The 27,686-nt window shown below is 46.0% G+C and overlaps 2 protein-coding genes across 4 annotated transcripts in view; one reads left to right on the plus strand and one right to left on the minus strand.

Annotated features, from left to right (window-relative positions):
• KIAA0319L (KIAA0319 like) overlaps positions 1 to 18,148 on the minus strand; it is a 48,866-nt gene extending 30,718 nt beyond the window's left edge. The window contains exons 1-3 of the mRNA XM_039511284.1: positions 17,762 to 18,148; positions 15,175 to 15,320; positions 154 to 872 (exon numbers count right to left, since the gene is read on the minus strand). Of these exons, the coding sequence (XP_039367218.1) occupies positions 154 to 872; positions 15,175 to 15,295 (840 nt within the window). The 5' untranslated portion in view covers positions 15,296 to 15,320; positions 17,762 to 18,148. The remainder of the gene's footprint in view (positions 1 to 153; positions 873 to 15,174; positions 15,321 to 17,761) is intronic.
• NCDN (neurochondrin) lies at positions 18,108 to 27,686 on the plus strand. Of its 3 annotated transcripts, none has more exons than XM_039511289.1 (7): positions 18,108 to 18,131; positions 20,643 to 20,782; positions 21,293 to 22,288; positions 22,924 to 23,165; positions 24,377 to 24,601; positions 25,430 to 25,572; positions 25,895 to 27,686. In XM_039511289.1, exons 2-7 carry the CDS (start codon positions 20,657 to 20,659, stop codon positions 26,329 to 26,331), a joined length of 2,169 nt encoding a protein of 722 aa, XP_039367223.1. In that variant the 5' UTR covers positions 18,108 to 18,131; positions 20,643 to 20,656; the 3' UTR covers positions 26,332 to 27,686. The 3 variants fall into 3 exon arrangements, with proteins under 3 accessions (XP_039367223.1, XP_039367219.1, XP_039367220.1); XM_039511285.1 differs by lacking the exon at positions 18,108 to 18,131 and adding an exon at positions 18,161 to 18,417; XM_039511286.1 differs by lacking the exon at positions 18,108 to 18,131 and adding an exon at positions 18,187 to 18,308.

Here is a 27,686-nt window from a genome sequence, read left to right on the forward strand (position 1 = left end):
CTGAAAGCACATTTCTGAAGTGCCTTCTAAGTGTTCTTAATCTAAAGCCTGCATAATAAATGACAACCAGAAGGATGTTCAACTGATGAAAGTTAAGACTGATACTAGCAACAGACAGTCCATTCACGTCTCCATTTCGTTCCATACACTTACCCCTAGAGAGCCGCTACCAGCTGGATCACTCAGTCCACTCACGCTATGGCTCTCAGGAGAGGCAGGGCTTTTGTTTTTCTGTTCTCTTGAGTCCGTTCCATTCTGAAGTGAAGTCTTCTCCCGAGTTGCATGGTCACTGGGAACCTCCCTCAATGAAGGCCTAGGTTCCGGGTTATCCTTTAGACCAATATTACTCAAGCCGCTCTTAGATGCGCTGTCCAAGGTACTGGCTGGCAGATTTTCAGCATTCCCCCTGGTGGGGAGATCTGTTGTTTCCCTTTTCAGCAAGCCCCTCTTGTCATTTGCCAAGTTCCGTTTTTGTGTCAACAGCTCCCGGAGGGACCTTCGCAGTCTCTTTTTGGCTTGGATTGGCGTGCACCAATCCAACAACTTGTGAAGCAGAGTCTCCACCTCGCCTTCATGTTGAGAGCTTAAGGAGTGCTCTGTAGTTTTCGATTTCTTTAGAAACACCAAAATGGAATCTGAGGAGTCAGTCCTGCTTGCCTGACACTGATGGGGAATCATGCAGTTCACCTGGATACACATCTTTTCCAACAGCCAAAAGGCATCACAGCTGGGGCTCTGGCAGCAAGCAGCCTGACATGACTGGGCAGAGTGAAATCCCTCCACAAGCTGTAGCTGGTGATCTCCCCATGATCTCAAATGGCCACCAAGCAGGATCTTCTCTGGCTGGCACACGGCTCGATTCCAGTTTGCATCTGGGAAGGAGGCAGAGTGGAAAAGAAAAGACAATTCAAAATGCTGTAAAGTGACTAACAGTTAATCCTTAGCACTGCCAAAGAATATTCAGAGTACAGGAGTGGGGTCAGAGCAAGGAATCAGGAGGCAGGACTCCTGGGTTCTAGAACTTGCTCTACTGACTGCATATGACCTTAGGCAAGTCACTTCATCTCTGTGCCTCAGTTTCCCTATCTAAATCAAAACAGCAACTTACCCAATTCATAGGGTTATCAGAAGGTTAAATTCCTTTGCTTTAACTCTCTGGAAGATATCACAGAAGGGCAAAGTAATACTAGGCAGCACACCTAGTTTCTGATAGGGGCTGGAGTTGCCTCAGTGCTCACTTTGGGCTGGTAAGTCCATCTCTCTCTACACCGAGGCCCCTTTTGGATCAAAAAACTCCCACAGCACATAGATACAAATGTTATTTGTCACCAAAGGCATCAGAATCAAGCTTTCCACCACCAGCTATGGGCTGCACCAACGTAACAGCAAAACCAGTAGACTAAGCAAATCTGAGTACATCACTTTTGACAGCTGAAGTAAAAAAGCAGCTTCTATTATTTTAAGGATCCCTGGGTTTTTAAACCCCCCCGTCCATTTGATTTTCTAAAAGACCATTTTACTTAAAGTTAGAACTCAGAAGGGGATTTTGTAAATCGTCATGTCAGGCAACATGGTGGCAAACCAAGCTGGGGGGATAACCTGGCCAAGGCACCGCTCCGTGGAGGATGCAGCCATGTTCCAGAGATTCTTGTCAGAATGAGGGAACTTCAACCACAGTAACTAGTGCTGAGTTCTGAGACTCCAGCATAGCATGGGGTAGAAAGAATTGAAATGACCTTTCATTCTCAACCCAGTTGACATCTGCTTTGAGTAAAAATGTGGACAGTTGAGTTATGAGAAGCAGTGTGGTCTAGTGGTTAGACCAAACCTAGGAATCTTGGGTTCCATTCCTGGATCTGCTGTTAACTTGCTGCATAACCTTGGATTCACTGCTCAGTCTTGGTGCCTCAATTTATGCTTCTGCAAAACAGCATTAGAGTTTACCGAGGTCACAGGTGCATCAAGGCTATAATAATGTTTGTAAAGCACCACACAGATGAATACTCTTTTCTGCATCTCGAAATGAAGACGTACACACTCACGTCCCTCACCTTCTGACGTGCGTGACCTGTTGCAAACAGATTCAGTTCTGGCAATAGCACTGTAAACATTTTAAACACATGGGGGCTCTTCTGTATCCCGATCTGCCTGCATGCTTATCTATGGTAGCTCAGTGTACTAGGGCTCTGAAGCCCAAGTCAATGCAAAGTTGCTTTCCTGCTAGAGAAACTTTGCATAAAGAATGTTTAGGTTGGCTGACTGCAGCACAAGCCTTGGCTAATGAGATGTTCTAACCTTGTACTGAAGAGACTAAATATTTTAAGTTTAGGTTATCAGCTGTGCAACGCACCTTGGGCCACTGAGTCCTTTCCCTGTTGTCAGTCCCACTGAGTCCACTTGACAAGTACAACAGGTGCAAAATATTCAGTCCATCCACTATACCACTTTGCAGTGCGGTGACATCATCAACCATAAGTAACACAAGGAGACACTTGCTAAATTTTTCTAATCAAAATAAGCTTTACTATATCGCTTCTTTACAAAAGAAAAGAAAAGAAAGAAAAAGTTACAGCTAACATGAGAAATAGGTTTAGCTTTACATGACGTATAAAAATTTATCCAGGAGAGGTTATGTGCTTTAGTGGACTCAGAATGGGACTGGAAGCCAGATTCTCAAAGTCCTAATTCTGGCTGTGCCATGACTCTTTCTGTGGTCCGTGGGAAATCGTTTCATTTATCTGTGGCTCACGTTCCCTACAGCGGAGCTACTACTTGCAGAAATGTTGCAAAGATTTACACCTTCACAGAAGCAAACGTTTTAATTTAGAGAGTAAAGGTCTATTCTGATGAAGAGGTAGAGAAGACATGTTGTATAGAGGTGCTGATTAATGCTCCATTAGACAAGGCCAAGATGGTGAGAAAATTCCCTTTTAAGAAAGGTGATAAAACAGACAGTTATGATTTTATTTGGAAGCAGTTTCTGGATGATTACTGGGAGCAGATGCATCTGTGGTGAATATTACTCCTACACTTCCTCCCTCACCTCCTCTCCCCCATACACAAGGTAGCTTGGCATTCATGCTGTCTTCTTCTAGGATGTGTATTCTCTTGTAGTAAGTGGTTGCCGCTTTATTGCAAGCACATTTATGTGAAATTTCAATTAAATAAAACCACAGGAATCCCAGCTACAAAGTCATGTGAAACAATCACTGCTCCTCATGAGCAAGCACAGGTTCCACTGTCTAAACAAAGTCGCTTGGTAATCCCAGAAGGATGTGGTATGGTTGTGTATCAATTGTTATCAAAGGACGGTCACATTTTCCTGTATGGGAGGGCGGTGACAACAGTTGAGTCAACAGCTTGAAGTCTGCATCTCTTCATGCAGAACAATGATTAAAACTGAAGATTAAAATATCATGGTAGGACTCAAATACAATATACTAGCCTGTCTAGAAGGCACTTTGTTAGACAACAGTCTATTAGATTTAAGCCAGCAGGCTCTGCAGTCTACACATACGGAGAAATTTATACATGGACCTCCATATGCCAGCTATTCACTTATGACTGAGAATCATGCACAGTTTGCTGCTACGGGGAAAGGACCAAATACTTTCAGAAAGCCACCAGCAGCTGAAAAGGTTTAGAGAGCACATTGTTTGCTGGTAATGTGTATGGATTTCCAGGCTTTGGGATCAGGGTAAAGATTGTCAAGCAACATTCTTTGCTGAACTAGATCTCCAATGTAGGTTGGCATCATGTACAGAGGGCCAGAAACTTGCCACGGTATTGGAACACCAACGTGCTTCCCTCACTGAAGAGGAAATAGCTTCCTCTAGTATACCATTTACATCATATAACATTGCTAAAAATGGTAAGGGGACCTAGCTTTTTACGAAAATGCATCTCAGGGACTCAATGTGCTTGTCAATTAGCAACAGCGTAGTTAAGGCACGCAAAGGGAGAGCCAACAGCCAGCTGAACATATCTGAAGAGAACGGAGAGGAATTACGTAGGGTGATTCGAGGGAGCATAACAAACAGTAATGGAATGAAATTGAGAAAGGGGAAAATCAAGTACAGCCAGAACAGTTCCACACAAGGGAAGGACCAGACCTCTTGTTGGGATAGCTCAGTGGTTTGGGCATTGGCCTGCTAAACCCAGAGTTGAGAGTTCAATCCTTGAGGGGGCCACATAGGGATCTGGGGCAAAATCAGTGCTTGGTCCTGCTAGTGAAGGCAGGGGGCTGGACTCTGTGACCTTTCAGGGTCCCTTCCAGCTCTGTGAGATTGAAGATGTACCTTTCTTAATACTAAAATGGAGACTCTACTAGAAAATATAGGGATAGGGAACAACCCTGTACTGGTCCCTCTCAGGTGTTGTGGCATCACTTAGTACTGAAGATAACTAAGATTCTGATTTGATACAAAGGAGCTGCAGCAGGTACAACAAAAATCCTCCAAGTCCTCATAGACTTTCACTTGCCTTGAAACAAACATACTGAGCAAAGTTAAAACACAAGTTGCTGCAGACACACCAGTGTTTATCAATTCACATCTAAGCCATGCTGGAATATTTCCAACAGACTGCAGGTGGATACTTTTACGAAGACTTTTATAGGGAGAACAGAAGACTTGCAAGCAGAACTTCAATGTGAGAAACCTGCATTCAGAACATCTGATTTGGAAAAAATCCTAAGCAAAGACTCAGACCCCTCCTTGACGCAAAGTAATAAAATAAAGAACATGAGCAGCGTGTGAATCGATACTTGGAATTGCTCAGATATGGGTGGTTTGAGTCGGACTGAGTCATTTTTAGCAGTCACCCACCGTGCTTCCCTGAAAAAAAGAGACAAGAGAGCCTCATGGAAGTTGATTAAAACCACTTTGGCTTTAACTAGTATAGCCCATAGGATTATTTTGCTAGCTATTATATCCTACTAATCCAGCCAGAAGTATCATGTAATACATTTCTCTTTCTGAATTAATCCATTTCATACATGATTCTTGCATTTTATCAGTAGTAATTCCTATGAATTTAGGATGTGTTGAGGCATATGACGTGTTTCCTAATAATTATACACAGAATAAGTTTTGCTGAAATGCAAGAAGCCTACCAGCCTGTATCCGGTAAGATCTGCTAAATAGCTAAAAGTTTAATCAGTTAAGAGTAAGTCAGCATAAAAGCTGGCAATCTTTGGCCCAGACAGAAATGGTCCCTGAACTTCGGGGAACCAAAGAGAGGAACTATACACAACACTGCACAGGTTTATCCTGTGTCTGCAACCAGTTGGTAACCGCAGGGTGTACCACACACCTGGAAGTCGCCAGGAAAGCCTAGGTAGGCAGTTTTTAGAGTAAAATAATCCTTATTAATATGTAGAAAGAATGTGTCATAATCCACTAACCGATAGGATAAGTGCACCCATAAACTTCTTAGGGTACGGAAATAAGATTTGGGTACAGTAGGTTGGGCCTGAATTATATAGTGTCAGGATCCTATAAAATACCATGTAAGGATATCTTAGGGGGCTTTTTCTTCTTTGTTCTCCTATATTCTATAGGCTATATTTTTATCTGCCTATCATTCTACCTTCTATCACGCTATCAGCTCAGCTTGTGCAGTATAGTAGAACTACTCAGCATTCCTAACCATTGGGGAAGCCAGCGCCATCATGTTATCGGGCATGCCACGAGTGAGGCTGGTCCTTCACCTTCTATTACTAGGTCCTCAAGGAAGGGTGAGAGTTTGTTAGGTTAAGGTACTTAGAACAGGAATGTTACCAAAGAGGAGTTTGGAATTCTTTTACTGCTTTGCAGTCATAAGTTTCATAGCACTATTCTTTTGTTAATCTCAATAAAGTTTTTATCAATTTGGTATTGTCCTCAATGTGTTTTTGCCAAGCACCCTGAGAGTCCTCTCCCGATATAGAACTCTGAGTTCTTGGACCCTGTAGTCTGAACTGGACAAGAGCCTATAAATCTTCTGGTCGGATGTGATCAGTGGCGAGCCATAACAACTAACCCATAAAATTCAGGTCAACGCTAGGAAAACAAATGAGCAAAGTGGGGAAATGTCTGAGATCTGGAATTTTCACTTTTTTGGGAGACAAGGCCTCCCCAAACTGATTTCCACCTCTCTATGTCCTCCTGTTTGGAGGGACAACATACCATTTAGGCTGCAAGGGATCCGCTTTTAATGGGCTATACATTCCGTCTTCCCCCTTCCTAACATACTGCTCCTTCCTGACCTGGAACAGCATCAGCACTGTTGTCCCACTCTGTATCAGGCTATTCATAACACCATGTCTATGCGGAGGACCCTTGGAGTCTGATTCTTCCCCCAATTGGACAGCATGCCTGTCACCACAGTAGCAACATGAAACACTCCTCTTCTCAGCTGGGACAAGGCACCGCCTTCTGCATACTCGCCACCTCTATGGGAAACAGAAGATTTAGACTCAAGCTTTGACCCCACGCCACCACTCAAATTAGCCTTAGGAACCAGTTCCCATTGTCTCTCTGTGACTGGTCCAACCACCACTTGGGGCAACATCCCTCTCCAGCAGTGTGCACAGAGAACTTCATAACTTGGGGATCACAAACCGTAAAGCTTCCCTGCCACTAACAGGTCTCTGAGGCTGCCCCTCTCCCCTTTCACGCAATTTAAAAACAAATATTTATTTTGGTAAGGTGAAAAAATTAATACAAAGAACGCATCTGCCTGAGACCTCGTTTTTCACATTTCAGTCTGAAGCATGTTGTTTTTTTTTTTTTTAAATGACTAACGTATAACTAGAGGTTTTTGAATGGAAATGACTTGTATCAGCTATGTTTTAAGAAAGCCGCCTCTTTAAACCTTGGGGACTCTACGATGTTTAAAGTAGCTTCAGAGGGCAATAATTAAAGCAGGTGGGATTTTCTCTTCCAAGTGGAGTAGATTAATACCTTTTCTTGAGGCTATGCACCGAGGGGGACAGTCCCCATCATGGTTTTCATCTCTATTTCACATACAACTCCATTAGTTCATATTAGTTCAAGCCACACTCAAAACTAACATGAGGTTTGCTACTATCACATAGTTCACCCTGCTTGCATGTTCTAGTCCTTCCCGCAACCCACGTCTGCCTTGTCTGATTAGATTGTAAACTCCTCAGGGCAAGGACCGCTTAGGACTCTAATTTGTACGCCACTCAGCACTATGGGGCCCCTTTCTTGGTTGTCCCTTAGATACTGCTGTAATAAGCATGATTAAAAATAATTTATTAAAGTCTTTAAAATGTGGTTTGTTAAAGAATCTAAACCACAGAGATTTCAACACAAGATTTTGCCAAAAAACAAAAAAACCTGGATGAATTCTAAAATGAGAGGGTACTAGGTACTATGCAATATGATGGCTTCTAGTAAGAGCACTTTTAAAAAAAATAACCTATATGAAGACAACTATGAGTATAAAAAGGACACAAATTTATAGCTAAAATTTAGATTTAAACAATACATTCTGCAAAACCTACTAATAATATCTGCATTATATTTTTTAACTCAATGAATACAGCTTTCTTGGACATTAACCTCTCTCAAACAGCAACCAGAAACCTAACCACTGAAGCACTGCAAACCACAAAAAGAAAGACTAGAAACCAATTATGAACAAAAGTTTTTTCATTGACCTACTTGCAGTGAAAACTGAATGGTGAAGACATGGCACTGGTAATGTGTCAAAAAAAATATCAACTTTCAAATTAAGAAAGTGTTGAATTGTTGTTTAAAAACAAACAAACAAACAAACCCTAAATCTTGCAGAGAAGGAAATACAAGGATGATTTAAGAAATCCTAATAAACTATCATCTGTCATCTCTGGCTTTTACTGGGAGTTACCACTAGCCAAAACTGGTTGTTAGTCTCCCTTTTATAAAGGGCAGATAAAAGCCATAGGTGTACATTATAATTGCACATTACAACTAAAAAGTTTGAGAATGAATGGCTGTAAGACTTCTTGTTTGAAAACTATTTATTTAATGGACCCATTTATAGGACTTTTGGATTAAATGAAGTGGCAGTAAATTGGAATCTACAGGAAATAACTCAGATGGCAACATTAAGTGTGATTCCAGCAGCTAGAGTCACTATGGGTAAAGGTTATGTCAGCTTACCCATTATAAACCTCTCATTTCAGACTGTTCTGTGTCATAAAATTTTTTTGCCTTAGGCTGAGACCTGACTTGTGATGTTTAAACCACCGGAGCAAAATTTTATCATCAAATTTTGGAGGGGAAAAAAAAGGCAGTTTGACCAATTTTTAGTCTGAGCAGAGAAAAAAGCCTCAGTTTTCTAGTTTCAGGGTTTATTTATTGCAGTTACGTGACTTTGATTGTACAGGTGATTATTCCACATTGTAAACTACTGGAGTTCTTTCAAGTTTTTTTTAAAAGACAAGTTATTTCATACTTAGATCAGGTGCACACAGCTCACACAACAAACTACTTTGCCTATGGAGTTTTTTAGCATGAAAAATTTAAGAGTGCATGCATAGATCAGTGGATTAAAGGCTCCCTATACTTGGAGCTCTGCAGATTCAGGACTCCCTAAAATAGACTAATGGCCTAAGGGATTGTTATAATGCCTCAGAGATAATGGGTCACTGGGAGATTACCTTACAAACCATTTCATTGTGCACAGACTGACACACCCCAAAAAGCAGGCTCCCTGCCTCTCTGGCAAGGTCCTCTTGACCGCTGGAAACTTTATAACTTGTTTCTTTTAATGGATGACAAATTCTGTGTTTTTCCCTAAAATATGAACACAAGAGTGTGAGTCACATATCAATAGTCTAATGATTCTGCATATTATGTGTAGCTACTACAGGGATGGACACTTTGCAAATGAGAAACAGTCGTACTGCGTTAGACTCAGTGATGCTTGTTATAGTTGCAACAAAAGCAGAAGGCTACTACTCCATCCTTAACATTGCTTTCAACTTCCCTTAAAAGGGAACGGTTAGAAAATTTTCTTCTTCTCCCCCATGTAAAACGTTCATTCCCCTTCCTTCTCCACTCCAAAGAAAACAAGGATTCTACATTTGGCAAAGATTTTTCAGGTAGAATGTGTGTGTTTTGAGGCAAGGGAGAAGGAGAGTTCAAGCTTCAGTGCCTGTTTCCCTAGATATTAAATGAAAACAATTCTTATCTACCTTTGTAAAATGCTCTGCGATCCTTGCGTGAGAGAGGCAAACAAACATGAAGTGTCATGTGTTTCTTTGTTTTCTAACTATAATTCCTTGATGCCTTCTGCTGACCAGGGTCATGTTCAAAGCCACAAGTATAGGAATATACTGGACAGCCACCAAAGTTACTCAAGTGTGTGAGAAGGGGATTTTTTTTTTTTTTTTGGTGCTAAAATTTGAAATGTAGCTCTGTCCTGAACTACACTTTAACTGAGAGGGCTAGTAACCCAGCCTTGCAAAATCACCATGAAAATCTAGCAGCTAGGCACACTCTCTCCTTGGCAAGCCTTATTCCAGTGATAAAGGGTATTATATTTTTCTCAACTGTCCCAGTGAATTGGGTGCGTGCAATTTTGCGACGATGCAGCAACTCCGCAGTTATAATATCAATCATTGAAAGCATCTGGTCACAGTGACCTCCACACAATCTACACAGGGACTTATAGGCAAACCAAGTGAAGTTAAAATCTGCTCTAAAGATGTTAATGTTTTAGTCAAAGGATGTGTTACTCCAAACAAATAGTCCATTCCCCCCAAATGGTAACTTTAATCTAAAAACAACCCAACTGAAAGGTGATTTTGTTCTCCAAAGGTAGGGAGGAACGAAGAGGCTGTTTTATTTCCAACTTATTTTTAATGTCTACCCAGCAAATGCAAATTCAAAATAAATGGGCAGCACGACTAGTGAAGGAAAACATCAGACAACAGAATTTGCTCTAAATCTGTTTTGGCAGCAACTGCGGGGTAACCCTCCATTTAGAAGATAGAAACCTTCACCTCCCCTTTTCTAACAAAGCAGAGTCCAATTGCTATTTTTAAATAAAACACTGAATAAATGCAACAGAAGGCTAAGTTGACAACAGTACCTTTTAAACCAGCATCATTGTTGTCACACTTTATCATCGTAAAGTCCCTTCTCAAAGAGCAAGCAGACCAGCCGCCTGCCTGGGGGAAACATATGACCTCATTACACTTTGAAGTGCTTGGATTGTGATCACACTGACAGGGCATCATGCGAGTCTAGCAGGGGAAATGACCCTGCTGTAACCTGAAGTGTTCGTCATGTTATAAGGGTGGGAGCACAAAAATAAATATTTTTAAATGGGGGGGGGGAAGAGGGTGGTGATCAGATGCACATTAAAATCTGAAATTGACAATTCTCAGCTCTTGCAAGTTTATTGCGAGCGCAAAGCTTTCGGTCCTTTGATTTGTACTACAGATATTAAAGACTAACACCATCATTGTGAATATCAAGAGGAATTTTGCCTGTCTTGAGGTTTTGTTTATTTGACTGTGCAAAATACACTTGCTGTTGGAAGCCAAGAATGCTCTCTAATTAAGCCAAAGAACTATTAAGTGAATTGAAAGCAGGGCAGCAATGGCTTTTTCCCTGCCTCTGGAAGACTATACCCCTCCACCACATCCCCTTTTTACATTACTCACCTGTCCCTATCCTGGGATGATCTTATCCCTAGCTCACTGTGACTTCTGCAGGGGAAAATTTGTGCTTAGGAATTTAAGGCTTTATCCAAAGCCCACTGAAAAAAATCCATGGGTAACTGTCCATAGTCTCCTGTATGGGCCTGATCCAAAGCTGAATGAACAGTAGGTGTTTAAAAACGGTTCCTGAGAAAACATCTCCCCTGGCAAATCACCGTAAAAAAAAATTAAAAAAAAATTACGTTCCTCTAAGAACTCATGTCTGAATCCTAATAAACGTCTCCTAGATACACCAGTGCAATCGCGTCAGCATAGATGACCCCAGGGCACTGCATACAGAGCATTTCATTTTGCCTTTTAATTGGATGGCACACGGAAGGTGCAGAAATACAAAGCAGAGATTAAAACTGAATTTGGTCGAGTTTTAATTTTCAGAGCTCTACTAATATTCACCTGCACCATATTTTACCTGGCATCAGCATCAGGTTACCCAACCCATCTTCCCAACTATTGCACATGGATAATTAAAAACCCAATTTACTCAGCTCATGGAAAGAGCTTGCATTTATGAAGCAGGGCATTTACAGGGCATTTCTATGCAGCGTAATGGGCATATAGAAATATACTGGGTTTTTAACTATACATCTTTGATGGGACTCACAAAACCCATGCACACAGGCAACATGTCATGTTATAAGATGGGGTTTATAGAATCAAAGAAGTGATCTATTAGATCCTGTCTAGTCCAGCTTTATGTGGCAAATGCAGGATTATGTCCTGCAGAATATATTCTGGGTATCTCCCCCAAAAGGTCACCTGGTCCTTTAAAATATAAAAACGCATTATCCAACAAAGTAAATTGTACAATTAAAAGGCTCTCTCATTAACCCATTTTCTTTTTTGTGGGAGCTCCTGGACAGAAACAGAGGTGCTGGTAATTTAAAGCAAGCTTTAAATGAAATTAGACTCATTACCCATAGCACAAAGTTGTCACGACATCTCTGTATGACACACAAATGTACCGGCATCTTTGAGCAAGCTCTGGTATTTCTACTGAAAATGGAATTTTAGTGTTTTTATGGTAACTACAATAAAGACTTAATAGCTGAAGCTTTTCCTGAAGTGCACTTAAAACAGACAACATAGGTCTTGAACGGAGAGAGCTGATGGCCAGCTTTTACGGTTCATTTCAAAAGATCTCAGTGATTTCTTCAGACAGAGTCTCTTGCACATATTATACCTACACAGCCAATTTAAATTGGGGCATAACAAGTTTTGGACCGTTACTGGAGTTTGATATTGACAGAGTTCTATGACCATTTTGTTGTGTAAATGAGTAAAGACTCATTATAGCATCACTCAGCAGGTGATAACATTATTGCCAAATTTGGGAAAGCGGAGGAAAGGATAGGAAATGTTTGCATTACCCAGCTGTTTTCAGGCAAAACTGTTCCTGGTAATGCTCTCCTGCGTTTCCTTATGCTGATTGCCATGCAAGACTGGACACCAGTAGAGGAATACTGGAACATAGGAAGTGCCAGACTGGATCAGACCGGGGGTGCATCTGCCCAGTATCTTATCTCTGACAGTGGCTAGCACTAGCTGCTTCAGAGAAAGAGGCAAGAAACCCTGCAGTTTTTCCTCCATTCCCCCACTAGTTGGAGGTTGATTTATAGCCTCAGCATAAGAAATTACATCCGTCATGGTTACAAGATGAACTGTACCTTAGATCACTTTTAGCCCCTCTCAAGTGCACCTCTTAGGGGTGACAGATTAGGGCTTCCTGCACCTCACTCTGGCAGACCCATGCAGTCCACCCACTCTGGGACTGGGTCTCTAGGCAACAGCCCCAGTTTCCTAACCGCGTTAATGTCACTTGCCCAGCTGCATTTGGTATCGGTCAGCCCTTTCACTCCAGGGACCTGTGACCAGGGAGTTGATTAAAATGATTCAAAAACAGGGCCTTCAAAACAAAGCATTGTACAAAGGTACAAAGCTTGTAGAGCAAAGGATAAAAACAATAAAAGGCCAATACACCAGGGTCTTCCTTACACCTTGATCTTTCCTCTTTTTAAATTCCCCTCAGCCCAGCGAATCCCATCTCTGGCTGGGAGAAAGACTGTCGTGCTCGCAGCAGGGGCTCTCGCTGTCTCTGTGGGTGTGTCCTCACTGCAGTTAACTTAGGTGACTGGCACCCAGGTTACCCCAGCCCAGGTACAAGTGTTCCCCCAGCACAACCCTACACATCTCCCTGTGTCCTCACTGTTTCTGCACTTGCTGTGGTGTTTGGAGGCATATCCCAGGGTCCTTTGTGCTTAGACTTCCTAGGACTCTTTCCAAGTCAGTTGTGGGAGAATGTGTCTGGCCGTCAGGGGAATTGTGGAAGGGGCCCTGGAGGATACCAACACATGAGTGACTTGGCCTGTGCTCACTGCAAAATGGGCAGGTTCCAGCCTGAATTAAAGTGAAGCTCAGGCTCTAGCCCCCTCCTCCCCAGCTGGGAAGAGTGGAACGTACCTGCAAACCCAGTTTAGAGGTGTCTGTGTGGATGGTGGAGGGAGTCAGGCTCAACTGGGCTCTTACCTGGCTTTTAACTGTGAGTGAAAACATAACATGTGTTCCCTGGCCTTGCCTGCCTCCTGCACAAGTAACTAATTTAGTTTTCATTTTCAGGGTTTTGGGAGGCTGAAGTCTGAACAGGAAATAAGAACAAAAACCCTTTAACCACAGCTGGAAAGATATTAGAACAAACTATTAAACAATCAATTTGTAAACATCTAAAGGATAATAGGGTTATAAGGAATAGCCAGCATGGTATTGTCAAGGACAAATACTGTCAAACCAATCTAATTTTCTTCTTTGACAGGGTTACTGGCCTAGCTGATAGGGGGTAAACTGTAGACGTGATGTATCTTGATTTCAGCAAGGCTTTTGACACAGTCCCACATGACATTCTCATAGGCAGAATAGTGAAATATGATCTAGATAAAATTACTATAAGATTGGTGCACAACAGATTGAAATACCATACTCAAAGGGTAGTTATCAATGGTTTACTATCAAACTGGGAGGGTGTATGTAATGGGGTCCCCCAAGGATCAGTCCTAGGTCAGGTACTGTTCAATATTTTTATGAATGACTTGGATAATGGAGTGGAGAGTATGCCTATACAATTCACAGATGACACCAAGCTGGGAGTGGCTGCAAGTACTTTGGAGGACAGGATTAGTATTCAGAATGACCTTGAAAAATTAGAAACTGGTCTGAAATCAACAAAATGAAATTCAATAAAGGTTAAGTGCAAAATACTTCACTTAGGAAGGAAAAAAATCAAATGCACAACTACAAAACAGGTGGCAGAGCTGCAGAAAAGGTTCTGGAGGTTATAGTGGTTAACAAATTGAACATGAGCCAACAATGTGATGCAGGTGCAAAAAAAGCTAATATAATTCTGGGGTGTATTATCAGTAGCGTTAGATGTAGGACAAGGAAGGTAAATGTCCTGTTCTACTTGGCACGTGATGAGACCTCAGCTGGAGAACTGGGTCCAATATGGGTGCCACGCTTCAGGAAAGACATGGACAAACTGAAGAGAGTCCACAGGAGAGAAACAAAAATGATAAAAGGTTTAGAAAACCTGACCTCTGAGGAAAGGTTAAAGAAACTGGGCATGTTTACTCTAGAGAAAAGAAAACTGATGGGGGAGCTGATCACAGTCTTCAAATAAGTTAAGGGCTGTTATAAAGAGGAGAGCGATCTTGTTCTCCCTGTCCACTGAAGGTAGGACAAATAATAATGGGCTTAATCTGCAGAAAGGGAGCCTTTGGTTAGATTATAGGGAAAACTTTCTAACTACAAGGATAGTTAAGTACTGGAATAGGCTTCCATAGAAGTTGTAGAACGCCCGCCACTGGAGGTTTTTATGAATAGGCTGGACAAACAACTGTTAGAGATGATCTTGGTATCTTTGGTTCTGCCTTAATACAGGGGGTGGGACCTGATGCCCTCTGGAGGTCCCTTCCAAACTTACATTGCTTTACTTCTGTAAGTAAATTCAGGTCACCGAACTGATTTACTGTCTTTGGATTACCTATGCCAAAAGGGAAAACCCTTCCAGTCGGTACAGATAGCGTCTACACTGAAGTGCTGCAGTGGATCAGCTGTGTTGCTGTAGCGTTTTAATTGCAGACAAGCCCTTAGAGTAGTAAAATAGTGCCGCAGAAAGGGTTAGTAAAATCACCATTTTACTATAAAATGTGTTAGTCAGCCTACCTTTCTAACAGCTTAGAGACATACTTTGCTAGGAAGACCCGTGGTTAACCCCCCTTCATCACAGGTACTTGCGTGGGGGCTGTTTTGCTGCTGTTGTTTTTTTGGCTATTCCACTAGCTAGGATGTCTGGCTGGTAATTAACAGATTTCACACACTCCACCCTTCAAACATTTAAAATTAATCAGGGGGCTAAATCTAGACTGAGGCACAGAAATAGCTCAGAGAGAGAATTGAATAGTCACCTGTAGATGAAGAGAGGGCACAGAGGCAGGCACACATGTAGAACAAGTGAAAACTTCCCAGGCAATGTCTTGATAAAATCCAGAAGCTAATGCTGAACTTGGCTTCCAACCTCTTCTCCATGGCCTTCGTGGGCAGAACCAGGGCTCTGTACACACACAAGAAAGAGAAATCATGCACCAAAAAATTTATAGGTGGTTCTTCATGAAGCTGACAACGTGAAAGGACTAAAGAAGTTGGGGGGGGGAAAGGAGTGTTCAATCTTATCTATCATGACTCAGACCAACTGCAGAGAAGTAATTGCCAGTATTATGAGATCTGAAATGAAACCAACAGTAGCAGAAATGTTCTTCATTTCTTGTGTTTGTACTGCAGTAAGTCAGGAAATTTGGTTTCCTTCACAATCCCTTTAGACACCATCACTTACATCTTTGAAACATGAAAAGCAAAATCCCCAATAGCGTCATTATAATCCATTTGATTCTGTATGCGCACTCTGGAAACTTCCCTTTCAAATCTGCAACATGCAGCTGACACTCAGCCAGAGCTGCTTGGATAAGACAAACACCAATAAGCCCAGCACATCTGCTAGGCAGGCAGCACAAAATGTCATCACTTGGCTGTTTGTGCTGGCTGGTACCAGCCAGAAACAGACAACAGTTCAGCAGCATTGATAAAACAGCCAATTAAAAGCTAATTTTGCTTCTAAGGACACAGATGGTGGCACTAATGGTCAAACTAGAAGTTTAATCTTTTTGAATGTCCAGGTCTCACCTGTGCCAAGAATGAGGGTGGCATCAAAACAAAAAACAAAGTTATAACTGGAGTTTGACCAGTTTTCCTTCTGATCCCTGACTAGTCTCATTCTCAGACTGAGAATAAGAGTCCAGATGTAACATTACCTAGCTCTGAAGAGATCTGTCGCTCAAGTCCTTTCATAACATCATATGTATCAAAGTCCAAATCCATGGAAGGCGCTATCAGACGTACTGCTCAGAAATGTGAATGACATGAAAAGTTAATGATCTAATACCAAATATCTACCTTACAAGGCAGAATGTGGGCATTGAGACGCTCATGGAGTTTATGTCTGTAAGCCACCTCGAGTTCCTCAGATGAGATTCAGTAGTATTATCGTCATTAGAGAGTTGAGTATCAGTATATTCTTAAGGAAATGTCCAAAGAATTAGGGAGAGAATTTTGGCCAATAGAAGCAGACAAGAATATGGACAGTAGATAATTCTTGTTGATACCAACATAGTTCATGACAACAAAAAAATTTCACAAGGTAACTAATGGGAAAAGGGAGTTGGAGGGAGGGAATTTAACCATTAGGAAGCTACTGTCCTGCGTGTTACAAGCACACCCAAAACCAAAAATTCCATTTCTGCTGCTGCAGCTTTCTGCATGGATCACGGGACAATGTTTACTTGAAACGTCTTTAGATCGATGAAGTATCATAATCCGGTCTGCAAGCTACGTAGCAGTCTGTTCGTGTACACAGCGATAAGGTGTGTTTGATCAGCATCCGTAACAGCGGTGAAACGAGACAGTCTGAGTAATCAGGACTTTTTTTTTTTTTTTTAAGTTACAACTCAGACAACCTAGTAAACCTACTGAATAAGTGACCTTTTAAAGTATACATTTTACTTGCATATGTATTTAAAATGTTATGTTTCAGGGGGAGTTTGTAACTGCAACTTATTCTTAACAGATGAAAGAGGAGCATAAAATAAAACAAACCCCTTTACAAAACATTGTAAGGTGAACTTTGTCTGGGCAGTCACACAGACCGGAGTTCAACAATGAAAATACCTACTGTGTCTACTTTCATCTGACAAGGTTTTTGTCCCATTATTATGTCTCTTGATTTCTTTTTTCCTTCCACTATGCAATCATATAACATTTAGGAACAGTACATCCTAAAGTTGTTGTACAAAATAAAGTAACACGCACACACACACACACTAAAATACAACACTTCTCCAAATAAGCCTGAACTTATCTCACTTGCAGTGCTTTCTCCCCCACCCCGAATTGAGAAGGGAAACGAAACAAAACAAAGGTTTGCTCTTTCCCCCTCTCGCCTGCATGCAGCTCTAGACAGCACAGCTAACTCTTAGCAATGCGAAAGCCAGTTTGGATTTGTACAGGAGAAAGTCATTTCCTGAAAAAAATGGGGAATCAGATGAGAGTTCTGGGGAGCTGATCAGTTGACACTGACACTATTCGTTTGTCCTGGGAAGAGTTAATCTCAGGCATGGACTAAAAAAATAAAAAATTCAGCGTTCAGACTGGCAAGGACTCCCGCGGCTCGCACCCAGGCGGCTCAGAACCGGCTCGGGCTCCGCTCGGATTACAACAGGCGCCCAAGCCGCTAACCCAGCCACGCAGCCTGTCTCCCACCGCCCAGTTCCAGCTGAAACGGCCCCCAGCCCGGCCCGGCCCGGCCAGCCAGGGGGCGGGAGGGGGCGCAGCGGTGCCGGAGCGGAGCGAGCCCAGCAGCCGCTGCCTGCGGAACTCCCGGCCACTGGCTCTGCGCAGCGCCGAGCACGCGGACCGCGGCTCTCCTAACGAGCAGGTACCTACCACGGGCACATGACCGGGGAGCTCCAGGGGCGGCTCCCTCGCTGGGGCCCGGGCCCGGGGCTGCGCGCGGGACGCCGAGAGCCCCCTGCCCAGCGGGGCCAAGCGCCCCAGACGCGGCCCCCGCGACCTCACCCGCGCGGCTCCCCGCAGGGCAGAGGGGGCTCAGGCCTCCAGCGCCTCTCGCCGGGGGGCCGCGCAGCCTCCGCCCCCGCTTCCATGGGGGGCCTGGGCCGGGGCTGGCCCCGCAGTCAGGGGAGATCCCTGAGGAGCTGGGCGGGCGCGGAGGCTCCTTCTCTCGGCTTCACTCAGCAGCAGGCGGGGGGCGGGCACTCGTTCACCTCTGACCCGGAAAGGCAACCTCACCCCCCAGGTACCCGGAAGCGGAAGCAGGCGCGGCTACGCCGGAGAGCGGTGGTTTCTGTGTATCTAGCGTGGCCGGGCCGCCTCTGCCCCGTAGGAGCCGCCCGGTTAGGGAAGGGCCTCGCGGGATCATCTTGCCTGCGGAGAGCGGTGGGGGAGTCCTAGTGCCGGACTTTGCCCATATTCGGTATGGCGGCGGCTGCTACACCCGCCGCCTAACAATCCAGCACGCGATTGGCTAGAGCGGGAGCGTGGGGCTCGCTGATTGGCTGGAGGGAGAGGCTGAAGGTGGCGAGGTGAGGGCCCTGATGCAGGCGGCTGATGTGAGGGCAGCATGTTCGGGCTCTCATAGCTGTGAATGAGGGGAACTTTGGGGGAGTGGAGGGAGCCTCTGAGTCAGCCCCCTCTGAGACCAGATCGCGGGGGCGGGGGTTGGCCAGGGCCTGGGGCCTGTGGGGTGAATGGGGGGCATGGCCCGGTATGTAAGCGAGTTGACAGGCACATCTGGATGGGGGGATGTGTTCGGCGGGGAGGGTAGGCAGGATACCCCCAGGGAGGACAGGAGCCCATCTCACCAGGCAGTCAAGCTTGGTCACTGTTTCTACCCATCCCTAAAGTTTTTTGGGGGTCGTGCCCCAGTCATTTGACAGGGCGACTGACTCCCAGAAGCCCCCTAATAGGGCCCTGGGAAATGCCGCCACATGGCGATGTATAAAGCCCTTGGTCATGATGCCCAAACTTGCAGGGCGCAGGAGATCCAGAGGCTGCAGGAGATCCAGGGGCTGCAGACGTGGTGTTGGTGTGTCATGGCACGGCACTGCCTTCCCCTCTGAATCTCTGCTGGATGGAGCAAGGGACTCAGTGCTGCTGGCAGTGCCACCGTTCTGGGAGGACACTAAGCGGAGGCCCTGGCTGCTTGTGCTTATTAAGAGCCTTAGAGCTGGTCTAATTTCAACACAGGCAATTGTTTTATGGCTTCTCACAATGTCACCCCCTTGGTTTGGATTCTCCTACTACTTTGACACCGTTCTATAGCATTGTTGTGCGCTGTGAAACGCTGGCTGCCTGCCATCCCAGAGGTGGCTGCATTTCTGTGGTGGATGAAGTGATCCTTGTCTATATAATAGTTTATAAAGTGATGCGCATTGTTCCCGAAGGAGAGGCGCTCTGGAAATGTAACTGCTAAAACTAGCACTCTCTCACCCATCCACACATTTTAATATAGTCGGGCTTCCAGTAATATGTAGTTTCAGGACTCCTTCATTTAGTCTAATAGGCAGATTTATGATTCAGGAGGCACATCTGTAATATGCAACTACACATTCATGTTAGTATGTGCTGTATTTACATATTGTGGCACCGTAATACCAAATGGCTATTTAAAAAGCTTTATGCAAAGTGACTAGGGTACAATTACAGATTTCATCCCCCAAATATTGTGGCTGTTTTGATGTGAAATGCCAAAAAGGATCCAATTCTGCAAAATAGCCTTGTGAAAAAACAAACTTTATTGTTCAGCAGTAGATGCATGCATACAAAATGTCCACACTCTTGTTTTCTGTTTGTCTAGTGCTTCTGTAATTTTAAAATAGCCTCAACACTTTAAAACCAAATTTGGTTTAAAAGCTTTTTTCATGTGTGGGTTTGAATGCACTGTACCATGTTTGAGCCTGGAACAAATGTTTATAGCCGAGTAATAAACTTCTCTGAAACTGTGGTTTGTAATGGAAATGCTGATGATGGATTCTTGAGCCCAGCCACACAATATGTACTAGCATTAAGGAAGCTTGCTGGTATGTAATTATCCAAACAAAAGAAAGCTGCCAGCAGCCTGCGTGGAATACGCATTTGAGAAAGGCGCTACCCTACAATTTAAGCTAGAAATAAATTTGACTCGAAATGAGCAAAAGTTGGCATCCTTTACTTTGAAATGGTTTTTAATAATTTCATCTCTATTTAAATAAGAATAGACCATGTAGTCCAAATCAGTCCATTGATCTGGCAGTGATCAATATTTGATACTTCAGATAAATGCACAAAGCAACAACCATAACACCTGGCCAATTTTACCATGATGCAAATTCCTTCCTGATTCCTACATTCATCAGCTTATGTCCTGAAGCCTGATGTTTGATTACCCTTATGGTAGTTTACATGACTACAGATTTTATTATGGGCCATAAAATAACCCAGCTCCTTTTAAAATCCAGCCACTGTATTTGAGATGCTGACTATCTGTGGTGGGGAATTCTACAGGCTGAGCACATGGGCAGGAACATTTTCCTTTTCTTTTAGATCTTTTTGTGATTAATTTAATCCTTGTTCTCTGATTATGGGGCAGGGTGATGACGGGGTTCTGATTAGTTCTCAGGGATCTTAAATATCTCTGTCACGTTCCCTTCTGACTCTCTTCTTACTTAGAGCGTCTCTCCATCATACCGGATTTCTCCATTGGGACTGGCAGCCCCATCCCATCCCAGTGCTTTCTGGTCTGGTAAACGCTGCCTTTCTGTGTTCATAGGTGGACTTGGCATCATGACTTCCCATTCAGGAGCTGCTCCTGAGGCCAGTGAAAGCACAAGGAATGCAACGCTGGAGCGGTGCCTGAGTGTGCTCAGAGATGCAAAACATGACAGTGAGCAGTTTGCAGCCCTGCTCTTGGTAAGAGTCCATTTCCAGCTGGCACAATAGAGTGCAACCACTTCCGAAATAAACGTAGGAACAGCCACCATCGGTTAGGTGTCCCTGCAGGGAGAATTGTTAGTCCAGAGGACTGGGAGTTAGGATTCCTGGGTTCTATTTCCAGTTCTGCCACTGACATGCAATGAGACTTTGGGCAAGTTCCTCTGAATCTCTATTCCTTGACCTTCCTGTTAGTAAAATGCGGGTAAAACACGTCCCCATGGGGTTGTTGTGAGAGTTAATTGGTGTTAGCAGAGCACTCTGAGATGCTCAGCTGCAAGATGCTGAGTGTTCACAGCTGTACCTTTGTCCAGGTGCCCAGGCTGCTGTGCAGATCTGGGGGCAGCTGGATGGTTGGGGGTCCACTTCACCGTATAAATTAATGGGTTCCTCGGGCCTCTTTTTAACTACTCCGCCCTGGAAAGAGCTCCTAGCAAGACCTCTGCCCAGGCGCTTGTGCTGCTCACAGATCCCTGGTTTGTCTGGCAGGTGACCAAAGCGGTCAGAGCGGGAGACATCGACTCCAGAACCCGTCGCCGGATCTTTGATGCAGTTGGATTCACGTTCCCAAACCGGCTTCTTGCTTCCAGGGAGCCCCCCGCTGGCTGTCCAGAGCACATGTTCCGAGGACTTGGCCTCACCCTGCTGGCATGTTTCTGCACTGATCCGGAGTTAGCCAGCCATTCCCAGACCCTTAACAAAATCCCGACCTTCAACAACATCCTGGCTTCCCCATCCGATCCGGACGATATGTCCGCGAGCTCCATGATCGATGACGTTTACCAGTGTCTGGGCGCTGTCATGGGCACTCCCAGGGGCCCCAAAGAGTTGGTGTCCCAGGGAACAGTGTCAGCTCTGTGCCAGGCCTACGTCAATCGCAGTTACGGCTGTGACCGCGCCCTTGAGCTGCTCCTGGGGCTTCTAGCCACAGCAGAGACTAAGTGCTGGCAGAGAGCCACCCCTGACCTCCTGGCTGTGCTGAGCAGGCTCAGTGAGCAATTCCACCAGGCTGAAGACATGACCAAATTCCAGCTGTGTGATGTTCTGCCTCACTTTGTATCTCCAGCGCTGCTGCTCACCCGGGACCGACAGGGTTCCGAGTGCCTCTGCAACCTTTACAGAGGCCTGGTTAGCATCCTGAGCAGCAAACTGAGCCAGTCCCAGCGAGACCCTGCACTGAAGCTTGCTGCCTGCCTCACACAGGCCTGTGGCTCAGAATGGATCCCCACGGAGAGGGCCGGGAGCAAGTTCCTGGCCCTGCTGGTGAACCTGGCTTGTGTGGAGGTCCGTCTGTCCCTGGAGGAGCTGGACCCGGCAGACGTGGATGGGAAGCAGGAGGTGGTAACAGGCTGCTACACCCTTATTGAGCTGGGGATCCTGGAGTGCATGAAAGAAGAGAAACCACGGCTGAGGGAGGCGCAGAAAATGCAGCTAGTGAGGATCATGGAGGAGGCATTTGGGGCGGTAATACACTACCTGAGACAGGTAAAGCTATGAGTGGAAATAGTCCCCCTCCCTGGCATGATGCCTGCCTTGTGGGGTCAGTCACTGGGAGATCTCGCTGTTGCTGGGTTTGGGGAGATCCCAAATGCACACAGGCCCGTGCCTGTTTCCATGGAAGTCAGGGAGAGATCTGCTTTGGCCTCTATGCGTTTCTGTCTTCTTCTGTGTAGTTTAACAGTTGTATCCCCAGACTGACACAATCCCCTCCCCAGGTGCTCCTTTCTGCTCCCTGTTCCCATCACCCAGACGCTTGGAACAGTTCTCACTGATTCCAAAAACATCTGTACTGGTCTTCTCAAGGTGTTTTCAGATCTGACAGGTCACGAGGTGTTCAGAATCATGAACACTGTGATTATCCTCATGTCGGTGACACTGTTTTCCCTGCAAAGGAAAAAGACATTTCTAGCAGTGTACCTCACTGGAGCGAGCTGCAGAACCCAGCGCTTCCTGCAGTGTTTTCCTGTCCTTTCCCCTCGGCGCTGAGCAGTTAGTAAGGGCCATCCAGGGTTTCCTGCCTTTGGCCTCACTTCACAGGGGAGGCTGAAATGGGGAAAAGCCTCTGCTCCCAGAGTTCTCCTCTGCTGCATCATCTCATGCCTGTTTTCTTCCCTGGGCAGGTGGGAGAGCAGAAGCTGAAGGATCCTTTCATATTTGCCTCTGTTCGAATCCTCGGCACCTGGCTGGCTGAAGAGACCTCCTCCCTCAAGCAGGAAATCTGTGACCTCCTGCCTTTCCTCATTCATTACGCAAAGATGCTTTTCCAAGAGGGGGACAAGGCCAGGAGCCCATCCCAGCATGCGGCGGAGCTGGCTGGACTGGGCAGCCCTCAGGGCTCTGTGTGGCCCAGAGACGCGCTGAGGTGAGTATCTCAAGCACAGGATAGGCACAGTTATGCTACTGCCTGAGTTACTCCTACATCTTGGCACAGAAACATAGATCACATCAGACTGTGGGACCGTCAAGCCTGTATCCTGCTTCCAGCAGCAGCCCACAGCTGATATCTCAGAGGAAGGAAAAACCCCATAATACATCTACGTACTTGTGCAACTCTGCATGAGGTGGCTAGAGAAATCCCTTCTTGAGCCCCATGGCAACAGCCAATGGCTTGGAGCGTGAGAGCTGACACTTCTTGTCTTAGCAGAACTGCAGTAGATCATCATTCATATGTTCTTAGGAGTCCTGCCACAATATTTGATTTCGTCCCCTCCTGCAACATAGTGTTCCCCGAGTTGACTGCATTCAGTGGGAACTAGCATTCCGTTTGTTCTAAACTTACCAGCCATTCATATGTGTCCCCTTGTTCACAGCATAGGGGGCTGATCAGATTTTGTATTTTTCACTCTTGTTAACCCCACTCTTTCAGTCATAGGGTTTGTACAGAACATGCCACTGTAGTCTCAAAGCACCTTTTCTTTCTGAGCTGAATAATTCTGCCGGTGTGATCCTAGCACTTGGAGCTCAGCTCGCACACGGGGATGGGGACCTTCTGCTGTGTTCTGGCAGAATGCCGTAAACTCGACAGTACTTCCAGCCAGTCTGTGATTACTAGGGGCCAGGACAGGGAGTTGAACCTTGGTCTCCTGGACGGCAGCGCAGTGCACACCCCAGGCTTCTAGCCTTGTGTTTCACAGCTTGACTGTAGTTCAGCGGTATACGTGGATTCCTCGTTTGCTGTTCAAGAGGCAGTTGGAACTCCCTTTGTAAGATTCAAGGATGGATTGATTGATTATGCCGATAATGAGACTAGCCAGAGTGGTAACGGTTAATGCAGCAAAGAGTTCTGGAAGGCTTACAGAACCTCCTGCACCAGAGCTCAGCTATTAGACGTTAGGGTAAGACCTTCCTAGGAGCAGATTTTCCACATCTGCCTGCTGTGAGGTTTCTTGCATGTTACTCTGAAGCATCCTATTGGAGGCAGGACACTGGACTAGATATCAGACTGGATCAACCCACAGGCTAATTCCTATGTTCCATTCTCCCATGCACTCGTTTTTACCAGATTTAAATGTCAGCCTGTAACCAGCTAACTACATCTCCTTTGCCGTGTTTCCCACCCCGTCCCCTCTCCAGATTTCTGCTACCTGGCTTGTGCCATTTGACGGCGGAGGACCGACCTCGGGAAATCCTTATCTCAGAGGGGGCTCCAGCATTGCTGTGTCAATATTTCCTGCACCAGTGGGAGTTGTTGGCCTCTGACCCCCAGACCTCTGCTCCTCCAGACAGCATAGAAATCAGTTTGCAAACCACCTGTGGAGTTTTCCTTAACCTTGTGGTGACCGCTCCAGACTTGGTCAGGTAACAAACCCGGCACTGCAGGAATCCGCTTGCTTTAAGATCTTTAGTAAGAAGAACGAAGGTGCCAGGAGAGAGGAGTTTGGTGGGTTTCAGGCTAGTTCCCAACATGTCACTAATTGACTCCCCGCTGGCAGGCTCAGAAGAGAGGCCAGAACTGCATGTGCCATGGCACTGAATTGCCCTCTCAGGTCGGGCTGGAGGCATGGTGGTAGAGCTGGGATTTCCCTTACACTGCCCAGTGCTTTGAGCTGCATTAGAGAAAGCTGAGTCCAGCCCTTCTGGGCAAGGAGTTGGGTCCTCAAAATGCAGATCTGGTCCAAAAGGGATTTTTTAGAAGGGTGCCTCATTACTCAGTTTTCTGCGTTCTGCATGTGTGAATCAGGTCAGCCACCAACAGGCGAGGGCTTGTGTTAGCCCTGCAGACCAGACCCAGCCACTGGGAGCAAGCCGGAGTCTGTTCTTCCTTACACATCCTTGACAAGGATCAGGGTGTTTCTGAGGTAGAAAGAGCTCTGGTGGCACTTCGGGTCCCAGGTGCAGGATGGAGAGAAATTGCATTTTGACCTGTAACAGGAATGTGATCGTTCGGGACATCATTGAGAGAATGAATTAGAGTTGTCACCGCCATTCGGAGTCCTGATTACAGCCACTTTCTGACACCAACTTTGCTGTAAAACATGTATCCAGTTTGCCCAGGACTCCAGGGTTTAGGATGGGGACTTTCCCACTGTTACAGGGTTGCTTCCCTGCCTCGGGGTTAAGCCTGGCACCTCTGGGTGCTTCCGGCCCCACTCAGCGCACGTCTCTCTGGGTTGGTTTTCTCTCTAGGCGAGACCGATGCTTTTCCTCCCTGATGGATGCGCTGCTGAAGTCTCTCCCTGCTCTGCTGCCCCAGAGAGATCGCCTTGTTCTAGCAGCCAACGTTACCACGCTGGGCTTGATGATGGCCAGGATCCTTGACACTTCTCCAGGTAGGAAGTGATCCTGGTGACGAAGCTGAGCATTTTTGTTGTCAATGGGACGGGACTGGGCTTGGGGGAGATTGCACAGCAGGGGTGACCTGCCCAGTTTGGGGTCAGGAGCCCTGCTACTGGAAAGGTGTGTTGAGTGAACAAAGCAAAACCTCGTAGAGCAAAGAACATGCGGTACGCTTGTGGGGTGCTGGAAAGACGTGGATTAAGGAACTCCCCTATCACCTATTCTGCACCTGCTGAAGAAAGCCCTGCAGCAAGCTGACTCCTGGGAGCGTGCCAAGGCCGGCTTGGTGAATTAATTCATTTCCCATTTTTTCAGGTCTCCAGGGGACGCCACCAGCCAAGAACTTCTTCGAAGCTGCTATCTGCTTCCTTTCTCAGGCCCACGCTGCCCGGGCGGATCCCGCCAGCCAGTGCTCGGTCATGGCTGTGTCACCAGCCTATGAGGCGGCCTGGGCGGACCTCAGTGAGCTGTGGTTCCTGGGGATGCAGGCCTTTGCCAGCTGCGTGCCGCTCTTTCCCTGGCTGCCCCAAACGGTGCTCCGGTCACGTTGGCTAGACGACCTCTTGCAGTTATTGAGCCAAGCAGCCCCGGTCTCGGTGGACTTTGAACTCCTTACGGCATTGCAGGGCGTGTTGCTGGAGCTGGCCAGAGCCAGCCAGCAATGCCGAGAGGTGATCGTCTTACAGCAGGGCAAGGAGCTGGCCAACCGTTATGGCATGGCAGCATTAGAACAGTGCCTTTGTGAGTGCTAAGGGCCCCTCCTCCCACAGCCGCAGGGCGCGGGGAATAAAGCCGGGTGTTTTCCTAGCTCCTCACACACCTTCCAACCGTTTACTGCCAAGACGTGGGCAAGAGGCGTTTAAGTAGCCAAACACCTCGTAAAGTTAGAGAGGTGCAGTCAGAGCTCAGCAGGGCCCGGAGGAGCAGGGTTTGCGCTGCCTGGCACCTGCTGTTCAGAATAATTGCTGCTTGGCTGCGTTTTGGCTCTCTGCATTCACAGATTCGGGCGGGGGGAGTTGGGTCCCAACGGGAGAGAGGGCCGGCGTGAGGGTGCCCCTTACAAATGAATTCTGTTGAGGACTAATGAGGCTCTGGCGTTGCTGGGAAAGTGGCCCGCTGACCAACCCTCCCTGGATTCCCTGTTCTGGGGGCAGTTTCCAAGGAGGTTTGTGTATAAGGCTAATGAAAGCAGAGGCACTTGCTTCTCTCAGGCCTGAGCCAGGAACTGAGCAACTTGCTCTGCAGAGCTCTGCTAGCACATGTCAGTGCAGGCCTACAGCTTCCAGTCCTGGGCCAAGGCTCGGCTTTACCTCTCCTGTGACCAGCAGCACCCCCTGCTGGTCAAATCTGGGCTCTCACACAGCTCTCTTAGCATACCTCCATCCTGAACTGCAGCCCTCCCGTGATCTGCCAGTCTGGGTGGGGCTCCCCTACCAATGCACCTCATCCCTAAAATGAAGCCCCCCACCAGCTTTATGAATGGATCTCAGTCCTGATCTGCCGCCCCCCTCTGCTATTCTAGTCCCGAGGTCTCAGCTGAGAAACAAGGACAACCCTGTGTCAAATTGTCTGATGGTTCCGTGATGCAATGTGAGCAAAATTTCACTAGGGCCTAGATCCAAGACTGCCAAAAGTCAGTTCCCTTGTGACCTGAGCCTGCCTTGCACTGGGAGCTGGTGAGCTGGAGGTGAAGTGACTGCATGCTCTCAGATCAAGCAGCGTGATTGTACATAGTGCAGCTGAGCTTTTGTTTCAAAAGGGTCAAAGCTGCAGTTAATTTTGGTCTGTCATTGTTGGCAGGTCTCTTTCATTGTTATAGGAATGGAAGTTTATCTCCCCATTAAACCAAGTACTGCACTGAAGAGCACCCCCAGGCCATGTATTGATGGAATCCTGGGATTTAAACTTCCCAGGATGTTGATTTTATATTTTCTCATCTTGACCAAAGGATTTTTATTTGTCTCTCCCTGGGCTCTTGAATGCAGCCAATAAATCCTGTGTTCCCATGTGCGGGGTGGCTTTGCTGTTTCCAAAAGAACCAAGGAAAAGCTTGACCTTCTCTCGTTCTGTTGGCATTTCAAATGTTAAATAAAGTGTTTTAATAAAA

This window comes from Mauremys reevesii, linkage group 23 (genome assembly GCF_016161935.1).
Source record: "Mauremys reevesii isolate NIE-2019 linkage group 23, ASM1616193v1, whole genome shotgun sequence".
NCBI lineage: Eukaryota > Metazoa > Chordata > Testudines > Geoemydidae > Mauremys > Mauremys reevesii.